We start from the raw sequence: 27,722 nt of genomic DNA, 5'->3' as shown, positions 1-27,722 counted from the left end.
AAGGGAACAAAGGGAGAGGGAGAACATTCTATGCCACTCTTAGCTACTTTGAGTTACTCTTGATCACTACTTGGTTACTCTTGGAGCACTAGCATTCACTTCGACATTGAGGCATTCTCACTTGGACTTGGAGAGAGAGAGCACTTGGACAGAAGCAAGCAACCAAGCAAAGGAATTCGTGGGTAGTGAAGAAGAAGGTTGGGCAAGCAACTATAGCAGGAGAACATTGCAAGTAACAGGTTGCATGTGTGATTTCCTTCCTGATATTTGAATGAAAGGTACATACATTTAGTTATTTTCTTACTTGTTGTCATTAACACGAGATTTCCATTTCCTTGCCTTTGTCATTTCCTGGATAGCCATGATGTATTGGGTTCCCTGTTTTGATTAAGCTTCAAATGGTTGTTATATTTGGATCCTAGTTGATGTGGTCTCAAGAAAATTCCCAAGGGTCGAGGGCGGAGATGGTGTTTCTCCTAGAACTCTTGACGGATGGGCGGGGATAGGAAATTTCCTATAGGTATGATGAAGAAAGTCAGAAAGAATCCAAGATTGTTTTGGTGTCAATGATTTCTAGATTGGTTGAGGTGAAATCATTGTGGTTGAGGGTAGAGGTGATTTAACCTCTAGATTCCCTCGTTGGTTTTGCTTTGGTTTATCCCATGTGATCCCACGTTCATGCTTGGAATATGGCACGGGGGTGATTGGTTGAAAGAAATATTTGGTTAAGCCCAATCCATGGTCAGGTGGTACGTGGAAGTCCTTGAATTGGTTGGCTTTATGCATAGCTTATTATGTGTTATTTCTTATTGAGATTAATAATCACATGTATTGGTTATTGTGTTTATTTTATGATTGGTTTGTCTTGTATTCATTATGGTTAAATTTTGGTTATAAGCATGGAATTTTATTTTTGTATATTCTGCTATTGTTATGGAGCTTGCTTATGGTTTGATTAGTTATTGAATGGTTATTTGAATGCACGGGCTAACTAGTTTTTGATGCAGCTAGCTCGAGAGGCATTAACTTATCATCACCATAGACTAGATTCTGGACAATTTTGGGTTGTTCTGGGTAGTTGGCTCGTAGCTAGCCCTAAAATTTGGAACAGGGCTTCTGGCTACAATCTCTTAACTAAGAAATCTCGGTTATATCTACATGGAGGAATGCATGAAGGCCTATGCGTGCAACCGGAGCCTTCTAAACACATGAACAACTTGGAATGTGTGCGGTTGGGCTATAAGGTCAAGTAAAAAGATGGTTCCAGCTCATGCTAAGACCATCAGTGGATGTTGTTTGACATCTGGGTGATGTGGTGTCCCTAGGAGATTGCAATAAGTTTCAAGATGGTAGACCCCACTTCCATGATTGGAACTTGGATGTTGGGTCATGTATAGTAACTCTTGTCTCATGTTTACCCTGGTGAGCTTGTAAAAGTGGGTAAATGTTGGGTGGGGTGTTAAAGGGTGGTATCAAAGCGAGGTTGCAGCATTGGACCTAGGGGTAAATGCATATCGTTATTTATGCATGCCAATTATCTATATGTTTATCATGCATGCATTTTAGCTAATTAATGTTATAGTTATGATATCTATGTATGGGTTGGTATGCATGTGATGTTGTATCGTGATAACCTGGATTGGCCTGTGTAGAAGCAATAGCCTCTCCTAAGATACATTGAGGTATGATTTTGATTATGTTTTTACTTAGATAACAATGGCACATTGCAGGAAATAGAAGGCTAAGGGCATCAACATATTGTTTACCAATGGCATTAGTCAAGCACATTTCATAGTAGTAGTCATCTCAGTGCCTTGATTGCTTAATCATGGATTCATGGCATCCCATAAGAATTTATTGATTTAATTTGATGATAGGCACATTTAAGTAACATCAATGATTGCTTTTAAAAGTAGTGGGTAGATTGATATTTATGTAATAAGAGTTGATTTAAAACCTCTACTTACAATGCAATGATTTCTATATGCCATGAATGATCTATGCACTTGAAGCATAATTATGTATACTCTTAATGTTTCATATACACAAATCACTCACAATTATCATCAAATATTGATTGATCATCATTTAACAAGTAAAGGGAAACACTACAATTAAACTACCAAATCATTAACAAAGGCATCTAATAAGATCTTCATGAATAAAAGGGCTTTCAAATCATTGTTTATGTCAATGCATAAAGCAATAAAAAAAATCATCAATTTAAGGCTAGCCATTCAATTAAACATAAGGAAATGGGGATTGACTTCGAGTAATCAAGGGATCATAAGCATTTGAGCATGATTCAAACAACATAGTTGGTAAGATGATCTATGAAATTTGGCCCTAAGTGCTTCAATCATAATGTTAGCAATTATGATTGGTGAAAAAATAAATAGAGGGTCCCTTTTCCACATCAAACATATAGGTATTGATGACAATGATATGTCTCCTTTTGTTGAGTGCATTAGCTACTTTGTCTCTTTACTTTTAATGTGTTAGGAGTTAAGATCATCCTTGTTGACAAATTCCAACCATTTTTTATTAAGTAATATTCATATGTGGTTGTCTAAACAAAAAATCTCATGTTGTTGTGTTATATTCTTAAATTGAACTTTCCTACCAAGTAAGGTGGTGCCTTCACAACCTCGATGCATGAATGACACCATTTCAAGCTCTAATTAATACATTTAAGAGTTTATTTCATATTGCTTCCTTAGTGCATAACTTAATACCACTTGTTATTGATTAAGAATTCCTTCAATACCCTCTTGTCATGCATCAATACAGAAACTCAAATCTTAGTTTGGATTTGTGATCTCTAATATCAATGAATTGATAAGAAGCTTCTTCAAAAGTTGGAAACTCTCTTCACATCTTGGTGTCCACTCAAACTCCTTAGCCTTTCTCTATAATGATTTAAAATGATAAACAATTTGAGAGAAACCTTCAATGAATTTCTAGCAGTATCTCGCCAAACTCACGATCTACCTTTTCTCCAAAACATTACTTAGGGTAGCTTATTCCTTCAATTAATTTCCCATGGTATTCATTTTTTGTTTAAAATAAAATTTGGGTGTCTAACTTGCACCTCCCAATTGGGATTTTGAATGAGTTGTATCACAAGTTTGGCTGTGAGTACAAACTTGCGAGCATTTATTTGAGAAGGGGATTACTCTTAAAAGCCCATTTAGTCTCCCCACTTCTAAGTTTTAGAACAACGTTCTAATAATAAAAATTATATTCTTATCTTTCCATCTTAATCCCCATTTTAACTAATCTTGGGAGCTTTCTTTCAAAAAGGAAGTTGCTCTTAAAATCCCATTCAATCTTACCACTTAAACGAGAAAAGTTTCCTCCCACATTATATCTTGGACTAAACCATACAAGATATGAGGATTTGTTTCACTCTATTTCATCAACATGGTCTAATTTGTGGACTTTCCAAATCTATGTTCATTGGGAGCAATATACAATTGCTCCACTCCTTGCTTTAAACTTTCTATAATCAACATTATTAATTCTTTTCCATGTTGAATTCTTCTCCCTTTTACTTTCCCACGAGATATCTAAAATTTATTCATTTCCAAAAGAAAATAGTTTCTTGTTTATTTATATTTACAAATAATTAATATAAATTGTATAAATATTAATTAACATGGTGTATATAAACATTTTATAAGGATTATTTTGTTTATATAGACATTTTATAAAGATTATTTTTTGGCTAATTAAAAGGACCCATCACCACCCCTTTGGCACTTCAATACCAATACAAGTATAGAGCCACTCAAGGTCACTTGTTTGGTTAGTTAATAATTTGTTTTTTAATTGATTCTCTTATAACAATACATTGCAACACCAAATCTACATGCTAGAGTCTTTAAGGAAATTTGTTCTACATTGACATTGTAGGTTTGTTTCTGTACAGTTCGATGAGTAAACATTTATCTCGATATATACATCTATATGTTTGAAGTACATTTTGACCCGTTCGAAAATTTCCCTTGTGACCAAGAGCTTCTTCCGTATTTTACAGTGACCCCTTCCCTATAACAGTTCCGTAAAACGCCATATGATTTAAGCGATCAATTGGAGTTTGAGAGTTGAAGTTGAATTGAACCAGAGAGGAGAAGACAGGCCATGGCAAGCAGAGCAGGGAAATCGGCAACAACAGCCCTCCCCTTACTCATGCAAGCCTTCCGCAACAGAGCATCGGGCCATTTTAAGCAACCACTGCCTTCTCTCAGGTTCCATTGCGTATCAACCATTTTCCATACAACTATAACCCCCTTTTCGTGACATAATTTCTTAATGCTATTGAATGATCAAATTGCAGACGGGCATTTTCTCTTTATGATCAGATCAATGTTTTATCTGGCGTACCCGAAGACCGGATTCGCATCGAGGGGTTAGCTCCACTTATCCTTCACCAAGTTCAATTTTTTTAATTTATAATGACCGTTTTGTAATCTGGCTATAATTTGCCCTCTACGAGACTTCAACTCTTGCCCACATGAAAACAATTCCTCTTTATGCTTTACCAATTTCAAAAAGATCATTATGATTTTTCTCCTGGTAAGTAACACTTTTCCAAGGGACATCTTCAAGTGATAACAGCAAATTACACTTGAACCAAGTTCATTGGAGGAAACTTTGCATTGTCTTTGACACATTCTGTGCATCTTCGGGTGCTGTTATTAACGATCATAAATATGAATTTGGGTTATAGTTGTTGATGATACCCCTGATTGGCTCGCTTTGTCATGAAAGTAGTTTCATTGTAGGAGATTGTGAGATACATGGGCATCCCTTTTGGGATTGTACTCTATATTGATCACTAAATTGTTCAACAAATAGTTTGATCGTAAAAGAGTTACACTCTGTTTTAAACTCGGTTCCAAAATCCATTTTCTAAATATTTGACTGTTCTGAGAAACCGAGCCTAAACTTGTTAACGCTGAACATCATACTTAATGCTGATCTATCCCATGATGTAACCATTTCTTCTTAATGTATCCCAAGTATTTGGTTAACATGGGTTCCGCCACCTAGATTGTGTTCGAGATGATGACAAATTGATTTCAAGGCAGCATGAGATAACATGGTTCTAGATGTTTGATGTGGTGTCGACATGGCTATGTTGATGTTATAGTTCCTGTTATAGTTTATTGATCATATGTTGGCTTATTGAATAGAAGTTCCATCGTGGCATTGGCATTGATTACACATGATTATTGTTGTGCTACAGCGTTCATTGGTTTCAATTGTAGCCCGAGTGTATCGTATTTTACTAGGAAGTGATGGGTAGTAACTAATATGGTTTATGATTTTTGGCCTTGATGTTGGTTATGGTAGTTTTTTGGCATCGTTCCTTGATCTGTGATAGATACGATTCCTATGGTTCTAGTTTGGCAATAAACTATATCATATTGGAGACTTGTGAGATTACAGATTCTAATTTGTTTAATTGGACCAGTTCAAATTCGTGGTGACTTTAATGGTCGCGAGATAATTTAGCATTAAAAGCATTGATTTTCAGACATATACTGAGGTTGCTTCACGGAAATATTTTCCCATTGCACAAAATTTCGCTCATAATTTGAATATCAGCTCTTAGTACAAATTTCATAGTGCTATTTTCTTGGTTGGATTGGCTATTATTTTGGGCTTAGTCTTGGTGTATTTGCGATGATTGATGGCGTAAGGATTATGGTGTTGACACTGCACTCCTGGCTGGTTAGATTACTACCAATGGTAATGATTGGTTTTATTTATTTATTAATTGGTTGATGTAATTTGGATGAACATATGTTATTATAATAAGTTGTGTATCTTGGTAACTTTTCAAGGTTGACATGGTTCAAGGTATGGTGAGTGGGAAGTATTTAGTGGACTTTGGGGGATTGGCTAGGTACTACAATCAATGGTGCTGACCCTTCCGGTTTGATGAGCCATCATCATAAGCCATTTTATGCACCAATCATAAGGTATACCTTTATTGACATCTCATCTCCTATGATTTTGTAATGTCCCCAGTTAATTAATATGGTTAAGAAGAAATTCTATTTTTACAATTTTGATCATTGGGAGATATTTTGGCATTAGAACTTAGGAAAGGTGGATTAGGAAGACCCCACTTGGCTTTTTAGGAAAAGAAGATTTCCAAACATTAGAAAAGGTAATAAATCAAAGTGCAAGTGGAATGTGGGGGCCACTCCAAAGCGAATTTGTACCCCCTAGGAGAGTTCTAACTTATGGGGAGAAAGAGGAGAGGGAACTTGAATTGTGAGGGCCACATGAAGGAATAGAAGGGGCAGCAAGATAAATAGAGGTGGAGGGCCTCATTTTGGGCAACTTTTGCTAATTTGATATCTGAACCATAGTTTGCTCAAGTTGTTTAGCTAGGTCAACAGAGTGCTGTTTAGCACATGAGATTTTCGAGGGGAAATCTCAACTCCTTCTTCGGTGGACTTCGAGTGCCACCCTAGGGGAGCTTTACTACATTCGTGGAGCTGTTCTGGAGGGATTTCACAGAGAGATTTGAGCTATTGAGGAGCAGGTTGGGCACAGTAAGGGACCACGCACTCATGTGGGGAGTGAGCTTCATGACAGTGTGGGTGCTGGGAATTTAGAGGCATATTCTCTTGGCACTTAGCAGCGATTTTGCAATGGCTTGAAGGGTTGGCTGAGTGGATTACATACAAGTCGAAATTCCTCTTCCTGGGCCAGTGTAGAAGGGGTTTGGCTGGGCTTGTGCAGTCATTAGAGGAGTACGTTGATTGTGGAGGCTTGAACTGGAGTTGGGGCTGCATATTTACTAGTGGCATAAGGATAATTCTTGGAGGTATTCTCAGCTAATTTTGGAGGGCTTTGGCAGTGATTCTTCAAGAAGAACGAATTACCTAGCTGTAGAGGGTGCTCACATTATTTGGGGTCAATTTTGGAAGGTTGGAATTAGGCCCAACCATTTCTAGGTTTTTTCTGGGTTTGTTGAGGAGAGGCCAAAGTTAATTTGGATGAATTTTCTGAGCACTCTAGAGGGCTCAAACATGTGTTTCTTCCCAGCCAGCAGTTGCTGGTAATTTGCTCCATTTTGTGGGTTTTCTGGTTTGGAGGATTGGGACCAATTCCTTTCTAGGTCCTGTGGGGAAAATTAAGAGGAGGCTACAACAACAATTTCAGGCCAATCCGGGCATTCCAACAAGGGACTCAAACCACTTTTAGATAGCAGCAGTGGCACAATTTTTGGGCCAGCGTAGAAGCTAATTTTTGGGCACACGTGGAAGGTTGAGGAAAGGAGTTTGGGAGTTGGGTTGTGCTAGGAGTTTGAGGAGATCATCCAGGGAGTGGAGTTCAACATTTTTGGGGGAATTGGAAGGTTGCTTCAGCACATTTCCAGACAGGCTGTATTTTCCAGCCAGTTTGAGGAGGACGTGGTATTTGGGGTTGATTTTCAGAGGTCAGAACTAGGCCAAACCCTTTCTGGGTTTTGGTGGGTTTATTGAGAGGAGCCTGAGGCTAATTTTGCGGAATTTTCTGAGCACCGGAGGTGGGACTTTCAACATCTTTGCAACAGACAACATAGTTTCACAAGGGCAATGCAGGGCATTATTGTAGTAACTATTTCTGCCATCTGGGCTTGACATATTATCACCTGGGCTTGATCACGCTTGCTATTGAGGCAAGCCCAGGTGCACCTCTTTCACATTCTTGTACTTTGCTCCTAGATTATAATGAAATGGCTCAACTGATGGTTATTTCTGAACTTTTTATGGGTGTGCATTAAATGTTTCAATTTTATGGTGTTGTTTTTATTGTCTGCGTTGCATAGCATTGCTTTTCCTAGTTTGGGACATTACAATGGTATCAAAGCCTTGATCTTGGCCTAACTGTGGGTAGCCAACAAGAGCATGGGAGATTTGGGTATGAGTGCACAGTGAAGGGTGAAACCGAAGACAAACCCATGGCTCAAGGGAAATCCAGTATGCAGAAATTCTGGGGTGGAATTTGTTGGGACGATGAGAGGTTGGCCCAGTTGAGGAGGGTGACAGACCAGACCCATCCTCACCCTTACAACAGAGATGTTAGAGGTGAGCAGGCAGTGGGGGTGTAGCCATCTACATCTTGTGGGGAAAGTCGACAAAATCAGGGCACCAGATCTCTTGAAAAGGACCAAGTAGGATAGGGATAGTTAGAGGGTGAGTCCAGGAGACGATTTTGCTGGTGGAGACCTGGTTTTAGACATCAGGAGCCTGAGGAGGAGGCCGAGGGTACGCAGGGTCATGAGGAGCATGTAGATACACCCAGTGTGACACAGGAGTCACCCTTGCGAGAGTTTCCTTTGGAAGCCCCGATTGACACGTTGGTGGAGACAGTTGGGCACACACTCATAAGACCTTCCATTGATGAGGTGCTAGTAGGCACAAAGGTACCCAGAGCTATGACAAAGTTCCCAAATGACTGCTACCTACAGTAGTAGGGAGAGCGCCTTGAGGAGCATGAGCTAGATGGGGATGTTATGCTTGAAGAGCTACCTGTGGTGGGGCAGCTTAGGACTCTTGTTGAGCCCATGATGGAGGAGGACGAGCAGTCATCTTTTGGGTTTGCCATTGACGAGGAGCAGATAGATACGCAAACAACTAATAGAGTTGCTGTACTTCCAGTTAGTAGCTCTCTTCAGGCTTCCATAGAGGGGGGCCTGCAGTATTGTTAGGTTACCTTTGCACGTTGGAGGGAAAGGGAATGAGTTACCTAGACAAAAGTATATGTTGACCAGGACAGTGAGACGAGGCAACATGGGTTGCACAGGGCGCAACGCTCGCAGGGGGGAGTTGTTACATATATTGGTGCTCTTGCATTTGATCCCTCTCATGGGGTTGGATGGCGAGAGGTATTGAGCTGGTACCCGATGGAGCGGGTTAGGTGTCGGGATGTATCCATGGCCATAGTTCGGTAGGCGTCGTGGGTTACTAGAGGGGCTCGAGGGCCAAACTATTTTTGGGATCCAGGTGGGATTCCCCATCACATCAGGGAGTCAGTCGACGATGGTAGTAGCTGTGCATTGGATCGGGGATTGAGGGTACATACACCCACAATTTTCTATTAGAGTTCCGAGAAGCTCTAGTGGCTAGTTGGATTGATAAGGGAGTAGGTGGACTCCGTGAGTTTTCCCGACATGTGGATCAGGAGTGGAGTCGTAGGATGATCAACATACTCTTGCAAGGGCTGATCGGAGGAGGTGGCATCGACACGTCACCATACAGAGCATTGTATGGGGATGAGGCTTTCCTACGGATGTGTAGGGTGCAGAGGACACCGGGCAGCAACACCTTAGTGACACCACCGCTGGCACATAGGGAGGCTTTCCTGTAAGATCTCTCTAAGAGGATCAAGAGGGGAGGTCCACCCATTCGAGGTCATGGAGGTGTGATAGTAGAGATGGTGACCCTGACAGGATACAAGTTGTTGCACACTGACTTAGCCTTTGGCCGTGGCATTCTGTGGTGTATAGAGATATGCAGTGATGAGCGCCTCTTGAGTATATCCATAGGGATTTGCATACAATCACAGAGGAGCTGGTTGTTGTCCCTTGATGCCCTCATCACAAGCAGTAGGGCGCAAGAGACTCACTTGAGGTGGATGGATGTGACCCAGAGTATCATGGACAAGAGAGGAGTTTCCCTATTGGGGCAGGCAGACTATGCACGTGTTGGCATGTGGGGGTGTAGGGATGACATGGTATGTTGCAGAGGTAGCATATGCTTTGCCCCCGAGTCCCCCCTTGAGGGTATGATTATGGGGGATCTGTATGACACACCTTCGGTAGGGCATTTTGAAGCATTGTAGGGGCATGCAACGTAGGGAATGATAGACTTGTTCTACAGGAGGGCACGTAGGCTTCTGGCAGTTTTTGAGTGCGTCCTCCGGGGATGGGATGGTAGAGTTTGTTGTGTGGCCAGGCAGGAGCAGGGCTATGGGGGGTATACACCAGATTGTCCCTTGATATATGGAGCCTATACCCGTAAGGATCAGAGGTGAGGCGCGGATGGATCACAACAGTTGTCAGAATTATGTCGCCGCAAACTTGGGAGCCAAGGTTTCAGTTGACGAGTGGATCGCTCCACTTCGAGATGGGCAGGACCCTGATAGAGAGAGATCTAGTTCATTCTTGGGTCAACACATGGGAGATCAATTAGGTTTTCTCCACGTGGCGAGGCGGGTACTCCCTGTTGTTGCTTAGGATCGAGGCTAGCCAGGGAGTGGTGGACTTGAGCATTGCAGAGTTTCCCTGGTAGGTTGGTCATAACGCTGATCGTGATGGGGATAGTGGCTGAGCATTTCCAGAGAGGAGGGTTCGGTACGAGCATGTTGAGCAGTCGGATATGACCGAAGTCTGACGATGGTAGTAGGATAGGTTCCTTCTACATTGTGTAGGGGATTCTCGTATAACAAGGCTGAGTAATTCAACTACTCGTAGAGGTGGGCTGGTTTCTATAGGGGAGGGTCATCCAGATCATCCATTTGGTTTTAGTTATTCGTTGATAGCATGGGGAACTTCACCGGTGCGACAGGATCGGCAGGAGGAATTTAGGGGAGGCTTGGGCAGACGAGGGTTCAATCCCACCAGGATTGGATTGCATCTTCAAGAGTCCACCCTTGAGGTGCACGAGAGGGACTATTCGATAGAGCTGTTTCATGAGGAGATGACCAGGATATTATACTACCATGATGCTCTACTTAGTGGCGGCATGCAAAGGACGTCGGGAGCCTATAATGAGCTGGACAACGAGTGGAGCAAGGGATGCTTCACACAGATCAGGGTGGCTTGGGATCTTGACAGGGCAGGGCAGAGATCAGAGATGACTCTGTGGCACATTTGGGACCCTGGTATTGTTTGCAGTGACTTTCTAGGTCGGCTGATAGAGGGGGTGCTTGTTCAACCATTGCTTGAGGACAAGCAATTTTTGGTGGGGAAGACTATTATGTCCCCAATTAATTAATATGGTTAAGAAGAAATTCCATTTTTACAATTTTGACCATCGGGAGTGTAATATCCCTAAGGAAAATTAATAGTAAATATGCAAAGCAAACATAGACAAAAACACCATAAAACCAGAATAATCAATCAGACCATGAAATTGCTTCCAAAACAACGTGGTATGCTCATTTTATTAATGGAAAGAGGTGTACAATCAAGGTGTTGGAATGAGTGCACCTGGGCTTGCTCTTAGCAAGCTAGCAAAAGCCCACAATGATCCCCGAGTCACCGTCCTCCAAGCTTTGTCAATTCGACCCAAGTGCTGCACTGTAATTCCCTAGAAATGGTGTTGCTACCTGAAAAGTACTATTGCTAAAACCATCTCTACTGCTCATTAAATTCCAGGAATTTAATTCTGGCCTCTACTCAAGAAACCCAGAATAACTGTTAATTTTAGGTATGTTCTATGCTAGAGCAATTTATTTAATTTCTTTTCCATATTAGCAATCACATCAGCATAAAGTAAACTGCAGATAGAACATAAATATAAATTGCAGAAGACAAGCCAAGACAAGAGGACACAAGATGTGGCACAAGCCAGGGACAAACCGCACAAGGTGTAGGGAAAACCTTGATCAATTCTTCTTTTATGTTCTTCAAAGTTCAACAGAGGAAGAGAGAGAGAGATAGTACACTTACAATGGCGGTCAACACTTTGACTTATCTAGATCTAGCATAGATCATTTCTTATAACGATGACATCAGTTGAAGACATTCTACTTCAACTGATTCTCCAAGGTGACTCCTTCACCTATCATCATTCTGCATCTCGTCCATTTGCTGCACCTGACCGTGTAGCACCATCATGCTGCTCATGATCACTGTGCTGCCCACACATCATGTTGTCCATGACCTCATACATCATGCTGCCCATGCGTTGTGCTGCTTCATGATTCTATCATGCTGCCCATTCATTATGTAGTGCTGCATCCAAATATCACTGAGCTGTTCTCAACATCATGGATCTGCACCTATCTGATGTGTACTCAATGACTGTTATGCTGCTCTCATTATACAACATCACATTGCTACCCCAAATCGACAAGTATGCTGAGAATGACAGATCCGGTCTTCTCATTGTAATATACTCCTTTAGTATGGCTGTGGGGATTCATAGATCTTCTTTGCTGTATGGTGAGTTAGTACTGCTGTAGGGTTTCATTGATCCCATTCATGGAGGTGAATATCACCAAGGAGGTTACAGAGATGAAACCCGAGTTTTGTTCCTCTCTTTATAGCGTATACATGTGCCCATATTTCAGAGAGGAATGCGAAGTTTTGTATCTCCTTTTGACAGCGAGAATAGATCTCATAGCTGTGCTTAAATGTCTCCATTTATAGTTTTGTAGGAGTTTCATTGATGGAGTCTTCACTAACTGCGAGATTAGGGCCTGCGTGGATCATCCTCATCTGCAGCGTGGATATCCTCATGTGCCTGCGTGGATATGCCCTCATCATCAACGTATGGATATGCTTGCGTGAATCATCCTTTGCTGCTACGTCGAATCCTCATATGCTTGTGTGTATATGGTCATCCTCTGCTGCGTGGAATCCTTATATGCTTGCGTGGATATGGTCACCCTCTGCTGCGTGGATATGCCTTCATCACAGCGTATGGATTGCGTGGTAAGATTCTTCATTTGAACAACGTATCTTTCAACTGCAGCTTCACCATGTTACGGCTACCTTTTGTTTCATGACTGCGTTATCCATGACTTAGTATCATCACTGCGTTATCCATTAGGGCATCATCATGACTCTGTTATCCATCTACCTTAGCTGCGTATATGGCATCATGTTTTACTGTGTATGCTGTGCGTTAGAACTAGGGCATCATAGGCCAGCGTAAATTTTCATGGTGTCTCTCTCCTGCTCCAAAAACCCAAGACGTGGAGAGGAGGAGATCACCTCAATGTGTATCTCCCAAATGACATGAAATCCTCTTTTATTTATACTAATGTGTAGATGATGAATAGACACGTCTATTGGGCTTCTGAGCCTACTCAAAATGCTGGTTGGTTAGATGATAATTCCATAATCTAAATAAATTCATATCTCCATAAATACTTATCGGAATCGGATGATCTTTGGATCAATCCTACACCTCTCGACGAGAGGGATCCAATAAAAATATTAGCTGACCCACATGGAGTTTGGCCCTAGTTGCCAATTTAACACTCCCTCTCAACTAGGGAGAACTCCATCCGTTGATCCATAAGTCCGACTGTACTATCTTTGCCATCAGTGCCCTGCACTGCTCTGCTTAGCTCTACTTGCTCTGCTCAGTTCTGCTGGCTCTGCTGGCTCTGCTTCTCTGCTTGCTCTGCTTGCTCTGCTTTGCTCTGCTCAGTTCTGCTGGCTCTGCTCAGCTCTGCTGGCTCTGCTCAACTTAGCTCTGTTGAACTATGAAGAAGAAGAATTGATCGAGAATGTATCATGCCATTCTCCACTAACCCGAAGTCAGTCTCAGAGTGCGTACCACTGGTCCCAGACCAGTCTCAACTGACCCGAAGTCAGTGTCATAGTATGGTACAACTCCTACCATTGGTCCCAGACCAGTATTATTGATCCCAGATCAATGGAGGTCATCCTAGCATAGGGAGTACGGTAGATACAGTGATGCGTCCATCGGTACTACTATGGTCCCTAACTTCATTTCCCTGCTCATTGATCAGATGAGAGGTACTTCCCATGAGTCCCAGATTGCGTGGGTAGGATGCCTCGATAGGAGAACTTAATCAATCCCATCCTTGTAGGAGAACACATCAATCCTGCTACAATTTCCATGGAGAACACATCAATCCAGGCCTCACAGGAGAACACATCAATCCTTCTACAATCGCCATGGAGAACACATCAATCCAGGCCTCACAGGAGAACACATCAATCCTGCTACAATCACCATGGAGAACGAATCATCCTGTTCCATAAGAGAGCGAATCATCTTGTCCCACAAGAGAGCGAAAAATCTTGTTCCGGTGCGCACCACCAGGGGAGGGTGAGTCACCTTGTGGTCATATGTTGCTCCAGTAAGAACCGCAAGCCCTTAGAGCTCCCAGAGCTCAATGTATGCAACATGCAGGGCTCTTGTACAAGGGTTTCTTGACGACTCCAAGTTGTTTGGGAAAATCACAGATTAGATCTGTCCTCGGGGCTTTGACAAGGTGTATCGACTTGTACATCATCTTAATGCAATGGAGCCTCCTTGCTCATCGACTTACCATATCCTAGATGATGTCTATCTACTGGAGCAATCGACGAATATGGGATTCCTCAATAATCAAATCCCACCTCTAGTTGTTACAGAGAATCACAGTGGTATTCATCATGTGTACAAACAACTTACTGAAGAGCTTCCCCAACCAGGCAGCGTCGTACGAGATCATACTCGTAGATATGTATCCGGTCTCGGTGGTGCTTACAACAACAGACTTCTGTTTCCTGCTTAGAAGCAGAATCCAAAGAGGAACAACACTAAGAAGTGCTCCAGTGATCCTCCACACTGTCTGCCCAGTCAGCATTCGAATAATCATTTCATATTTCCGGCAGTGTATCTCAATCCATGAGAGATTGTGCCCTGAAGACATCTCAGAAGATTCTTGGCACCAATCTAGTGAGGCTCAACCAAATATGAGCTCCCTGTGCTAACTGCAAAACATATGTCCGGAATCCAACTCCCTCTTACTTCTGCAAATGAGAGGGTCTGCAACTGTCAGAAATAGTTCGTCCGCATAAGGTGCTAGTATGAGAGGTCTATCATCCACAACCTTCAGATACTCCTTAGTGAATCTCAGCTTCATCAAACAGCTATCAGTCCTCTCATACTACGCCCGGGGTGTTTTGCTACAAGCCATAGAGGGCTTTTCTTCCACCTGTATACATGAGATTCTTGTTCATGAATCTCAAACTCGACTGGTTGCTTCAAGCCTGTGGACTTGCTACATGAGAGGAGTGGTCCCCTTGTAAGATTTTCCTTCGGTACATCTCAGATATGTACTTTCATGCTCTTTTTGAATTCAGGCTTCCTTGTCACCATTTGACTCACAGAGCTCTGGTGCTATGTGTCAATGGACATGGTCCCCAGTGGACTTCCTGTAACTTAATACAACCCTGAACTCAAAAGCATCTTTTAAAATTCTATTTTCAAACATGTACCTTTCCATCGACGAATGCCACCTTAAAACCTTCGACTTCCATTCATGGGGTTCCTTGCTTCCTTGAAGAGTTGGCCGTGTCCTTGATGACCTGCATCTCTGCCATTCGGACACTCTTTCGCATAATGGCCGAACTTATTGCAACCAAGGCATCCGCCTTTCCTTCCACCCTTAGATTCGAACTTCCCAGATCATTAGGTAGGCCATCAAAAACTTCCGCTGTGTCATTCTGATAACATTCTCTGCTTCGACTTCACTCTAGGTGAATTATGAGGAACCCATTGATCCTTCTGTCTTGTCCCAACTGTCTTTGGTGATTGCTCTTTCACTCTTGCTTGGACATTGTCTTCACCTCAGCTCTGATACCATGTTAATTTTAGGTATGTTCTATGCTAGAGCAATTTATTTAATTTCTTTTCCATATTAGCAATCACATCAGCATAAAGTAAACTGCAGATAGAACATAAATATAAATCGCAGAAGACAAGCCAAGACAAGAGGACACAAGATGTGGCGCAAGCTAGGGACAAACCCCACAAGGTGTGGGGAAACCCTTGATCAATTCTTCTTTTATGTTCTTCAAAGTTCAACAGAGAAAGAGAGAGAGAGATAGTACATTTACAACAGAAGTCAACACTTTGACTTATCTAGATCTAGCATAGATCATTTCTTATAACGATGACATTAGTTGAAGACATTCTGCTTCAACTGATTCTCCAAGGTGACTCCTTCACATATCATCGTCTTGCATCTCGTCCATTTGCTGCACTTGATCGTGTAGCACCATCATGCTGTATTATCATGCTGCTCATGATCACTCTGCTGCCCACACATCATGTTGTCCATGACCTCATACATCACGCTGCCCATGTGTTGTGCTGCTTCATGATTCTATCATGTTTCCCATTCATTATGTAGTGCTGCATCCAAATATCACCGAGCTATTCTCAACATCATGGATCTGCACCTATCTGATGTGTACTCAATGACTGTTATGCTGCTCTCATTATACAACATCACATTGCTACCCCAAATCGACAAGTATGCAGAGAATGACAGATCCGGTCTTCTCATTGTAATATACACCTTTAGTATGGCCATGGGGATTCATAGATTTTCTTTGCTGTATGGTGAGTTAGTATTGCTGTAGGGTTAGTACTACTGTAGGGTTTCATTGATCCTATTCATGGAGGTGAATATCACCAAGGAGGTTACAGAGATGAAACCCGAGTTTTGTTCCTCTCTTTATAGCGTATACATGTGCCCATATTTCAGAGAGGAATGCGAAGTTCTGTATCTCCTTTTGACAGCGAGAACAGATCTCATAGCTGTGCTTAAATGTCTCCATTTACAGTGTTGTAGGAGTTTCGTTGATGGAGTCTTCACTAACTGCGAGATTAGGGCCTGCGTGCTTGCTAAGCCTGTGTGGATATACTTGCGTGGATCATCCTCATCTGCAGCGTGGATATCCTCATGTGCCTGCGTGGATATGCCCTCATCATCAGCGTATGGATATGCTTACATGAATCATCCTTTGCTGCTGCGTCGAATCCTCATATGCTTGCGTGTATATGGTCATCCTCTGCTGCGTGGAATCCTTATATGCCTGCGTGGATATGGTCACCCTCTGCTGCGTGGATATGCCTTTATCATAGTGTTATGCTCTTAACCTGCAAGACAATACCAGAATACCAAATATGCGAAGAAATATACCCAGAACATAGAACAATGAGAAATAATAGCAAGTATTTTATTATTCAGAAAGCAATGTTCACTTGCCTCTTCGAGGGGGCAACCTCTAATAGAGCAGAGCTCAATACAAAATAAGACACGATGCTCCTCAAGGGGAGTCTCTATCCTTTATATAGGATTCATACATGCAATACCATGGGGCAATACCATGGTTCTTATTAATACTATCTATCTAATACCATGGTCCATTTGCAACTAACTGTGGTCCCTTCATTAAATGCGGGTTAACTACTTACAATTATTAATATGGGCTTTATTGACTCTTTACTTAACTATAACTATGACTCGGTCCTATTACATAAATAAGGGTGTTAGGGTTGGACCCTAACATGCCCTTCCCCATAAGAATAGCCTTATCCTCAAGGCTGAAGCTGCGGAAACTGCTGAAGGATAGTGGCTGGTTCCTAGGTTGCATCTTCCGAAGAGGTGTCTTTCCACTTGACGAGGACTTCCTTGATCGTGCGACCACGCAGGTGCCGTTCTCGTGTGTCAAGAACCTGTTCAGGTTGGAGCCAAATTGACCCTTCTTCATCCAGTTCAGGTAGACTGGTTTGAATTCTGCAATTGTTCCCAATCACTTTCTTGAGGCATGAGACATGGAAGACTGGATGGATTTTTGCAGTGGGTGGCAAAGCTAGCTTGTAAGCAACTTCTCCAATGCGCTGCAGTGTTTGATACGGTCCGTAGAATTTTGGAGATAATTTCTAACAACCCTTGTCTTTGAGTGATGTTTGCTTATATGGTTGCAGCCTCAAAAATACCTGATCCCCTTCTTGAAATTGGCGTTCTGAGCGATGTTGATTTGCCTGTTGCTTCATGTGGTTTTGGGCTTGATGAAGATTCTCTCTAAGGTGGGCCAACATGGTTGTGCGGTTCTGTAGGAGTTGATCCACTGCTTGTACCTTCGAGCATCCCTTGATATAAGAAGTAGGGGAAGGAGGGAGTTGACCATAAACTGCTTCATATGGAGTCATTTTGGTGGTGGCATGATAGATGGTGTTATACCACCATTCGGCTAGAGGTAACCACTGTACCCAGAGATGTTGCTTCTCTGAAGTGAAACACCTAAGGTAAGTCTCCAGACATTTGTTGACGGCTTCAGTTTGACCATTAGTTTGTGGATGATAGAAAGTACTGAGTTGTAGTTGGGTACCTTGTAGCCGGAAGAGTTCCTACCAAAAGTTACTTGTGAAGATTGGGTCACGATCAGACACAATGGAAGTGGGCATGCCATGCAATTTGAATATCTGATCCATGAAAGATTGAGCGACCAAAGTCGGTGTAAAAGGGTGGGGTAGGGCGCAAAAATGAGCATACTTAGAAAGTATGTCCACAATCACCATGATGACTGATTTGTTTCCTGACTTTGGAAGACCCGTAATGAAATCCATAGAGACCTTCGTCCAGATTGAGGCCGGGATGGGCAATGGTTGTAATGTGGCTGGGGATTTGACTGTTTCTCCTTTGTGGCGCTGACAGACGTCGCATTCAGCTACAAAAGTAAGAATGTCCTTTTTCATGCCTGTCCTAAAAAATGATCTTCGAGTGCGAGCATACGTCTTCTAAAAGCCTAAATTTCCTGCAGTGGGAGATGAGTGCAACTCCGCCAAAATGCGGCTTTTGAGGGTGGATGTTGGTGATATTACGAACTTGTAGCGAACAATCTCATCCTGCCACGAGTAGCCCACTGTGGAATTTGGTTCTACCTGCAATTGATTAATGAGTTGGGAGAGCCAGGGATGTGAAAACCATTCCTTGCGAGCCTCTTCAATCCATGCTGGAATAGGATGGGAAATTGCGAGCAGGGTACTTTCCTCCTCAAATTGGCGGGATAACGCATCTGCTACAATATTTTCATGCCCTTTCTTGTAAATTATCTCATAATCATATCATACCATTTTGGTGAGCCATTTATTTTGTTGTGGTGAGGATAAGCGTTGCTCCAAAAAATATTTAAGGCTTTGATGGTCTGTGCGGATTTGGAAACGTCGCCCCAATAAGTATGGTCTCCAGGTATCTACTGCATGTAAGATGGCCGTCATCTCCTTCTCTTAAGTAGATTGTCCCATATTCTTCCCACTTAGTTGTTGGCTCGTGAAGGCCAAGGGTCGACCTTCCTGCATTAAGACCGCCCCAATACCCGTACCAGAAGCATCACATTCAATCACAAAAGATTTGGTGAAGTCGGGTAGTGCTAAGACCGGAGTGGAACACATGGCATGCTTGAGAGCTGTAAAGGCCTGTTGTGCTTCATCATTCCAGAGGAATGAATTTTTCTTGAGGAGTTGAGTGAGGGGCCTAGCAATGCGACCATAATGCCGGACAAATTTGCGATAGTAGCCAGCAAGACCCAAAAATCCTCTCAAGCTCTTCAAGGTCTTTGGTTGAGGCCAATCCCGCATTGCCTGGATCTTTTTGGGCTCCACCCTGACACCTTCATGCCCCACAATGTGGCCCAAATACTCAACTTCTTCCATGCCAAAAGAGCACTTGGACATCTTGACAAATAATTTATGCTTGCGGAGCAGTTGCAAGAGCAGATCTACATGCTGAAGATGTGTGGCCCAAGTGCGACTGTAGATGAGGATGTCATCAAAGAAAACAAGGACAAATTTTCTGAGATATGGTTTGAGCAGGTGGTTCATAAGGCTCTGAAAAGTGGATGGGGCATTACAAAGACCAAATGGCATGACCAGGAACTCATAATGGCCTTCATGAGTTCGGAAAGCAGTCTTTGGAATGTCTACTTCTTTCATGCGAATTTGGTGGTAGCCCGAGCGAAGGTCGAGCTTAGTAAAGAATTGAGCCCCATTTAGTTCGTCTAGAAAATCATCGACAACCGGGATGGGAAATTTATCTTTGACTGTCAACTTATTGAGGGCCTTGAAGTCGGGACACATACGCCAGTCCCCATCTTTTTGAGCACCATGACCACCGGTGATGAATAAGGACTAATGCTGGGACGAATGACGCCTGCTTCCAAGAGTTCCTTGATTATTTTTTCAATTTCATTCTTTTGGGCGAATGGATATCTATATGGGCGCACATTTGGTGGTTGGGCCTCTGGGACCAAAGTAATGCTATGATCATGTTCCCCTCTCGAGGGTGGAAGCTCATGAGGCTTGTCAAAGACTGGCAGATGGTTGTTTAAGATCTGTTGCATCTCAGGATGAATATGAAGAGAATTGGGTTCGAAGGCCTGGATGGCATTAAATTGGGCTATAACTCCATGGTGGCCCTTTTTTAACAATTTTTCCATCCGATGTGAGTTGATGATAGAGGGAGCTCCCGCTTGGAGTCCGCGGAGGGTATGTGTGTGGTTGTTCTGCTTAAAGCTCATATATAACTCCTGGAAATCCATTGTGATTGGACCAAGTGTGCGAAGCCATTCAACACCTAGGACAATGTCGCACCCTCCCATGTGTATGGCAAACATGTGGGTCTTTAACTGATAATCCCCCATTTGAAGTTTGACATTTTCACAGCGGCCTTCACATTTCATTGTCCCCCCATCAACAATTTGGACCTGGAAGTTAGAAACTGCTCGGACAAAACAATGCACTGCTTCTGCGACTCTTTGATGGATAAAATTATGTGTACTGCCACTATCAATCAAGACTACTACTGGGCGATGCTTAATAAAACCTCTGATTTTGAGAGTTTGGGGAGAAGAAATCCCTGCCAAAGCATGCAGCGAGATAACTGGTTCTTCCGGTACATTTTCCTGCTGGTTGTTCTCTTCTTCCTCCTCTGGTTCCTCAAGTGTTGGGGCTTCCTTCGATGAATTGTGATCACTAGCATCAATTTGAAAGAATTTGGGCTCCTTGCATTTATGCCCAAGGGAGTGGTTCTCGTCACAGTAGTAACACAATCCTTGCTTTCTTCTTTCCGCCATTTCTGCTGGTGACACCTTTTGAACCTTGAGTGTTTGGGTAGTGCTTTGAGCCTGTGTGGGCGACCCTTGGCGATGAAATTTGGGTGATTGGACTGGGCCGCTAACGCACGTTCTACTTCACGAGCTATCCTGCAAGCATGCAGCCATGAGCTAGGGTGGTGCAGTCGGACGTGGGCTTGTATGGCTTCTTTGAGACCACTGACAAAACATTCCATGTAGAACTCATCTTGTAGACCTCTAGTGCGGAAAGCTAAGGCTTCAAAGGCTGTAATATATTCGTTCACTGTTCCTGTCTGTTGGAGCTTAGTGAGACGACCCAAAAAATCAGATTCATGGTCAAAGCAATCCATAAGAGCTTTTTTGAATGTTTCCCAAGTCAAGGGCCTTCCATAGCAATGTTGATGCCATTGCCACCATTTCCATCTTTCATTGTCCAAGTACATGATACCCACACTAAGCTGAGTCGCATTATCCAGGATGTAATTCAGTGTGAAATATTGCTCCATTTGTGCTATCCATGCGGCCGGGTGAGAGCCATCAAATTTATACATGTCCAGCTTGGGTGGTCGCGGATGGGATTGTTGGTGGGTGCCAAAGAGGTGAAGAGACTGGCTAGACTCACCCTCACTGTTTTCATTGCCAATATATGCCTCCTCACGTGCCTCCACCTTGCCCTTAGAGAGTGTTGCATTTAAGTTCTGCAACTGCGACATGACCTCTTTCAAGGTTGATTCAAGGCTATCCATCCTCTCATTCGCCATAGCTTGAGCTCTAGTTTGTACCATGCACCGAGGTGATGTACTTGAAATTTGGGACCGCCCGAATTTTTTGGCACTAACAATTGAATGGTACCACCTTGCTCAGCTCGTCGTCCTGATTCTTATGGGCTAAGTCACCAATAAGCGCCCCGGGGGGGGGGGGGGTCTCAGACTTTTTTTTTTTAATCCGAACGGAGTTTTACTCCTTGCTTAGGAATACTGCAGTAGCCGAATCCCAGAAATGTCAATGCTGCCAAAAGTCCTACGAAAATCACGCCCAGGTATAGGAACCCACACAACTACTCAGATCTGGATGGCGGATCTGATGGATCTGAGAGATCTGAATGGCTGATCTGATAGATCTGAACAGTGGAACTGATTGCTGCTGCGGATCTGATGGATCTAATAGATCTGAATGGCTGTTCTGATAGATCTGAATGGCGGAACTGATTGTTGTTGCTGCGACAAAACCCCACTTGCGAGATCTGATCTGGCAAAGATTATGCGTGATCCAGAGATAGAGAAGGGAACTATGGTCTCCAGGAGTGTCAGGTGCTACAGATCGCAATATACATAAGGGTCTGACAGTAGTACTCGGCCCAATTTTTCAGGGCACTAACCAAGGAGGATCAACCGTACCCTTAACCGTACAACCCGACTACCTTATCGTACGCGAGAGTAATCTCTTCGAGTGCTGTTCTCGGTGTATCGTAGCAGCAAGACGACCGATGGTTTATCTATGGCGAGGTTTCAAGGGAGCTTCCGATAAACCCAGAGGGTACTTGGACGACAGTCCGTGGGCGATTCTGTTTAATGCGCTACTACTTGAAGGGGTACCCATAGGGGTTACAAGGGAGTCCAACAAGCGTGACCATCTCTTGTATTTCCTGCGTGCATGCCTCCCCAAATCCGTAGGTTTATGCACTCAACAACAAATCTCGTGGTTTAAAGACGTCGGAACACGTCTCTAGCCAAATTTTTTTTTTTTGCTAAAAATTGGAGATGCCACCGGCCTTGGAAAGCGCTCTGATACTACTTGTTATGCTCTTAACCTGCAAGATGATACCAAAATACCAAATATGCGAATAAATATACCCAGAACATAGAACAATGAGAAATAATAGCAATATTCAGAAAGCAATGTTCACTTGCCTCTTTGAGGGGACAACCTCCAATAGAGCAGAGCTCAATACAAAATAAGACACGATGCTCCTCGAGGGGAGTCTTTATCCTTTATATAGGATTCATACATGCAATACCATGGTTCTTATTAATACTATCTATCTAATACCATGGCCCATTTGCAACTAACTGTGGTCCCTTCATTAAATGCGGGTTAACTACTTATAATTATTAATATGGGCTTTATTGACTCTTTACTTAACTATAACTATGACTCGGTCCTATTACATAAATAAGGGGGTTAGGGTTGGACCCTAACACACAGCGTATGGATTGCGTGGTAAGATTCTTCATTTGAACAACGTATCTTTCAACTGCAACTTCACCATGTTACAACGACCTTTTGTTTCATGACTACATTATCCATGACTTAGTATCATCACTGCGTTATCCATTAGGGCATCATCATGACTGTGTTATCCATCTACCCTGGCTGCGTATATGGCATCATGTTTTACTGTGTATGCTGTGCGTTAGAACTAGGGCATCATAGGCCAGCATACATTTTCATGGTGTCTCTCTCCTGCTCCAAAAACCCAAGACGTGGAGAGGAAGAGATCACCTCAATGTGTATCTCCCCAATGACATGAAATCCTCTTTTATTTATACTAACGTGTAGATGATGAATAGACACGTCTATTGGGCTTCTGAGCCTACTAAAAATTCTGGTCAGCTAGATGATAATTCCATAATCTAAATAAATTCATATCTCTATAAATACTTATCGGAATCAGATGATCTTTGGATCAATCCTACACCTCTCAACGAGAGGGATCCAATAAAAATATCAGCTTTCATAAATAAGCTGACCCACATGGAGTTTGGCCCTAGTTGCCAATTTAACAATAACCCACGAAGGGTTTGGCCAAAGCTTGACCCCGGAATTTCGACTCCCTTGGGCTTGGCTAGCTCTCCTGCTGGGTAATTCGACCCTCTTGACAATTCTGCTGCTGAATGCCCCCAAAATGCCTGCAAAGCATGTTATAAGGCTTCCCAAATCTTCCGATCGAATTTCCTCCTCGAATTCCCTTAACTCCACAAACTCCGGAGTGCCTCTAGTAGTGACTGCATAGTCTTTGCGTTGCTGTGGTTCTCTCTGCCGTTGTAGATCAATTTCCTTCTGCTGGTACGAATTGGGTTGATGAAGAACTCACTCCTAGGGCTAGCACTTGAAGTCCATCGAAGCAAGGGCTGGGATTTCCGCTTGGAAACACCCAGTGTGCTGAACAACACATGCAGACTTGGCTCACTACTCAAGCGTGCTCTTGTCAAAGACAAATTCTGAAAATGATAGATGATAGCCAAAATGAGAGCCCCTCCTTCTTTTTATCGACTTGCCTCCAAGGCTGCCCATGTGGGCCCACATCGACTTTCCCTCACCTTTTTCGCACCAATGAGAGCGTACTCTCCATGTGGGCCGAAAATCCCTTTGTGGTGGCCCCCACATTCCACCAAAGCCGCAATCTTTCCTTGAACATTATAGTTGGGGTGCTCCTCATGCCAAAAATCAAATGTGGGTCCTCTAGGCCCACTTTTCCTAAGTGAAACAATGCAATACGCCAAAATTGAGCAAAATTCAATATTCCCTTAGTAATACACTAAGCAGGAATATCACAGGGAGATATTTTGGCATTAGAACTTAGGAAAGGTGGATTAGGAGGACCCCACATGGCTTTTTAGTAAAAGAAGGCTTCCAAACATTAGAAAAGGTAATAAATCAAAGTGCAAGTGGAATGTGGGGGCCACTTCAAAGGGAATTCGTACCCCCTAGGAGAGTTCGAACTTGTGGGGAGAAAGAGGAGAGGGAACTCGAATTGTGGGGGCCACATGAAGGAATAGAAGGGGCAACAAGATAAATAGAGGTGGAGGGCCTCATTTTGGGCAGCTTTTGCTAATTTGATATTTGAATCATAGTTTGCTCAAGCTGTTTAGTTGGGTCAACAGAGTGTTGTTTAGCACACGAGATTTTCGAGGGGAAATCTCAACTCCTTCGGTGGACTTCGAGTGCCACCCTAGGGGAGCTTTACTACATTTGTGGAGCTGTTCTGGAGGGATTTCACAGAGAGATTTGAGCTATTGAGGAGCAGGCTGGGCGCAGTAAGGGACCACACACTCATGTGGGGAGTGAGCTTCATGACAACGTGGGTGCTGGGAATTTAGAGGCATATTCTCTTAGCACTTAGCAGCAATTTTGCAGTGGCTTGATGGGTTGGCTGAGTGGATTACATACAGGTCGAAATTCCTCTTCCTGGGCCAGCGTAGAAGGGCTTTGGCTAGGTCTGCGCAGTCATTAGAGTAGTACGTTGATTATGGAGGCTTGAACCAGAGTTGGGGTTGCAGATTTACTAGTGGCATAAGGATAATTCTTGGAGGTATTCTCAGCTAATTTTGGAGGGCTTTGGCAGTGATTCTTCAAGAAGAACGAATTACCCAGCTGTAGAGGGTGCTCACATTATTTGGGGTCAATTTTGGAAGGTTGGAATTAGGCCCAACCCTTTCTAGGTTTTTTCTGGGTTTGTTGAGGAGAGGCCAAGGTTAATTTGGCTAAATTTTCTGAGCACTCTAGAGGGCTCAAACAGGTGTTTCTTCCCAGCCAGCAGTTGCTGGTAATTTGCTCCATTTTGTGGGTTTTCTGGTTTGGAGGATTGGGACCAATTCCTTTCTGGGTCCTGTGGGGAAAATTAAGAGGAGGCTACAACAACAATTTCAGGCCAATCCGGGCATTCCAACAAGGGACTCAAACCACTTTTAGATAGCAGCAGTGGCACAATTTTTGGGCCAGCGTAGAAGCTAATTTCTGGGCAACCGTGGAAGGTTGAGGAAAGGAGTTTGGGAGTTGGGTTGTGCTAGGAGTTTGAGGAGATCATCCGAGGGATAAAGTTTAGCATTTTTAGGTGAATTGGAAGGCTGCTTCAGCACATTTCCGGACAGGCCGTATTTTCTAGCCAGTTTGAGGAGGATGTGGTATATGGGGTCGATTTTAGGAGGTCAGAACTAGGCCCAACCATTTTTGGGTTTTGGTAGGTTTTTTGAGAGGAGTCCGGGGCTAATTTTACAGAATTTTCTGAGCATCGGAGGTGGGGCTTTCAGCAGCATCTTTGCAGCAGACAACACAATTTCACAAGGGCAACGCGGGGTATTATTGCGGCAGTTATTTCTGCCATCTAGGCTTGACATATTATCACCTGGGCTTGATCACACTTGCCATTGAGGCAAGCCCAGGTGCACCTCTTTCACATTATTGTACTTTGCTCCCAAATTATAATGAAATGGCTCAACTAATGGTTATTTCTGGACTTTCTATGGGTGTGCACTGAATGTTTCAATTTTATGGTGTTGTTTTTATTGTCTGCTTTGCATAGCACTGTTTTTCCTAGTTTGGGACATTACAAATTTGGCCAATTTCCTTGGTATTTGTTGAGTTGTAGTTTGAAGGTTGCGTGAGCCATGTCACAAACCTTGGAGCTTGTGTATTTTCCTTTTGTTAATACATCATACCCATGCATTTAATATAGCATGCTGGAAATGGGTTGATTGATGTTCATAGCATTCCTCACCATCCAATATTTTCCAATGGTTGTGGTTGGTCTAAGAATTTTCAAGTGGAATTGAGTCTAGGGTTTTGTGTTATTTGCTTCATCCTATAGTGAATTGCTGCTCCTTTGTTAAGTGAAGTTTGGTGTGGTTGATTTTTTGGGTATGGTGATGGTTTTGACCATTGAGCCCTTATTTCCCCTTTCATATATTTCGATAGAGCTTGAGCTTCTTCTTGTGGTGGTTTGATGATTGAACACTTAACATGCCCAATGACTTCATTTTCTATGAGGATCAAATCTGCCCTCTTCTTTCTTCCAAGGAAATTTGATGACCTAACCAGTTTGTTGCTCTCCTTGCAAAATGAAGTCATTTTAGTAGTAGATTAAGACATAGATATAAGGATACTTACTTGTCAAGTGAAGATGCTCCTTTAATGGTGATATCTTCAACTTGATGCCTTTCTTGATTTTGATGATGATAGCTTTCTTGAAGATGATAATACTTCTTCTAGAGATGTCTTTCTTCAAATATGCTTGAGATGTGATCCTTGATTCAAAGAGAGGGAGAACACCTTGATTCCTTTGATGATGATGGCAATGCTTCTACTTGCTTCCTTGGATGACAATGTAGAATGTGGAGGCTTCAAGATGCTTCAAATGTGTAGTCCTTATTTATGTGAGTAGAGGTAGGGTTCTTCTTGAAAGTAGAACCTTTGAGGTCTTCTTCTTGTTGTTACTTCTAGACGGTGTGATCCTTGAGATGCTCCTTAGATCCTTTCTCTAAGATGATGTGAAGACTCGTCCTTCTTAATGGTTTGATGTCCTCTTTGATGTCTTGACTTTCTTGATGATCCTTCTTCGGGGTGCCTTTCCTTGTCTTGTCACCTTAGCTCTGATACCATGCTGAGAAATCTAGGGGCAACTGAATTAGGTGATTTCTCTAATTTGATAACTGCTTGTGATGTATTTTTTACTTAACTTGAGTAGCTTCTTCTTTCACTTGATTATAATTAGTGTTTTTATCATCAAACAACTACCAAACAATAAAGAACAATGAGAGAAGAGGACACAAGATATAGGCGATCAACCAAGGCCAAAACCTCTCCTTTTGAGAGGAAAACCCACAAGAATGTTGATTTTTGGTAGCATCAGATGTGCTCTAAGTCTAAAAATTTGCAGGGAGGCTTAGACACATGCGTTCTTCAATACTCAGAAATTGTTTTGAGAAATTCCACCCGGAGATAGTTTTATTAAAATAATTTATTATTTTTAATGGGTCCCTAAGTCTAAACTTAGGAAATTAAAATAATTAATGGGTATTAATCTAAATTGTGGGTGAAACTTCTAGAAAAAGACGAGGATCAAGCCAAAATGATCTGAGCCATTGGTTAGAAGTTAATCTGG

The 27,722-nt window shown here is 42.7% G+C and overlaps 1 protein-coding gene across 1 annotated transcript in view; it reads left to right on the top strand.

Moving 5' to 3' along the window:
• The first annotated feature begins 3,967 nt into the window (after positions 1-3,967).
• Positions 3,968-27,722, top strand: part of LOC149153433 (uncharacterized) — a 317,859-nt gene continuing 294,104 nt past the window's right edge. The window contains exons 1-2 of the mRNA XM_089441125.1: positions 3,968-4,250; positions 4,340-4,411. Of these exons, the coding sequence (XP_089297251.1) occupies positions 4,144-4,250; positions 4,340-4,411 (179 nt within the window). The 5' untranslated portion in view covers positions 3,968-4,143. The remainder of the gene's footprint in view (positions 4,251-4,339; positions 4,412-27,722) is intronic.

The sequence above is a fragment of the Pinus tabuliformis genome, chromosome 9 (assembly GCF_031772625.1).
Source record: "Pinus tabuliformis cultivar Carrire ecotype Pingquan chromosome 9, CPIR1, whole genome shotgun sequence".
Taxonomy (NCBI): domain Eukaryota; kingdom Viridiplantae; phylum Streptophyta; class Pinopsida; order Pinales; family Pinaceae; genus Pinus; species Pinus tabuliformis.
Note: the sequence above shows the minus strand (reverse complement) of the source record. Positions and strands in the feature narration are given on the sequence as shown.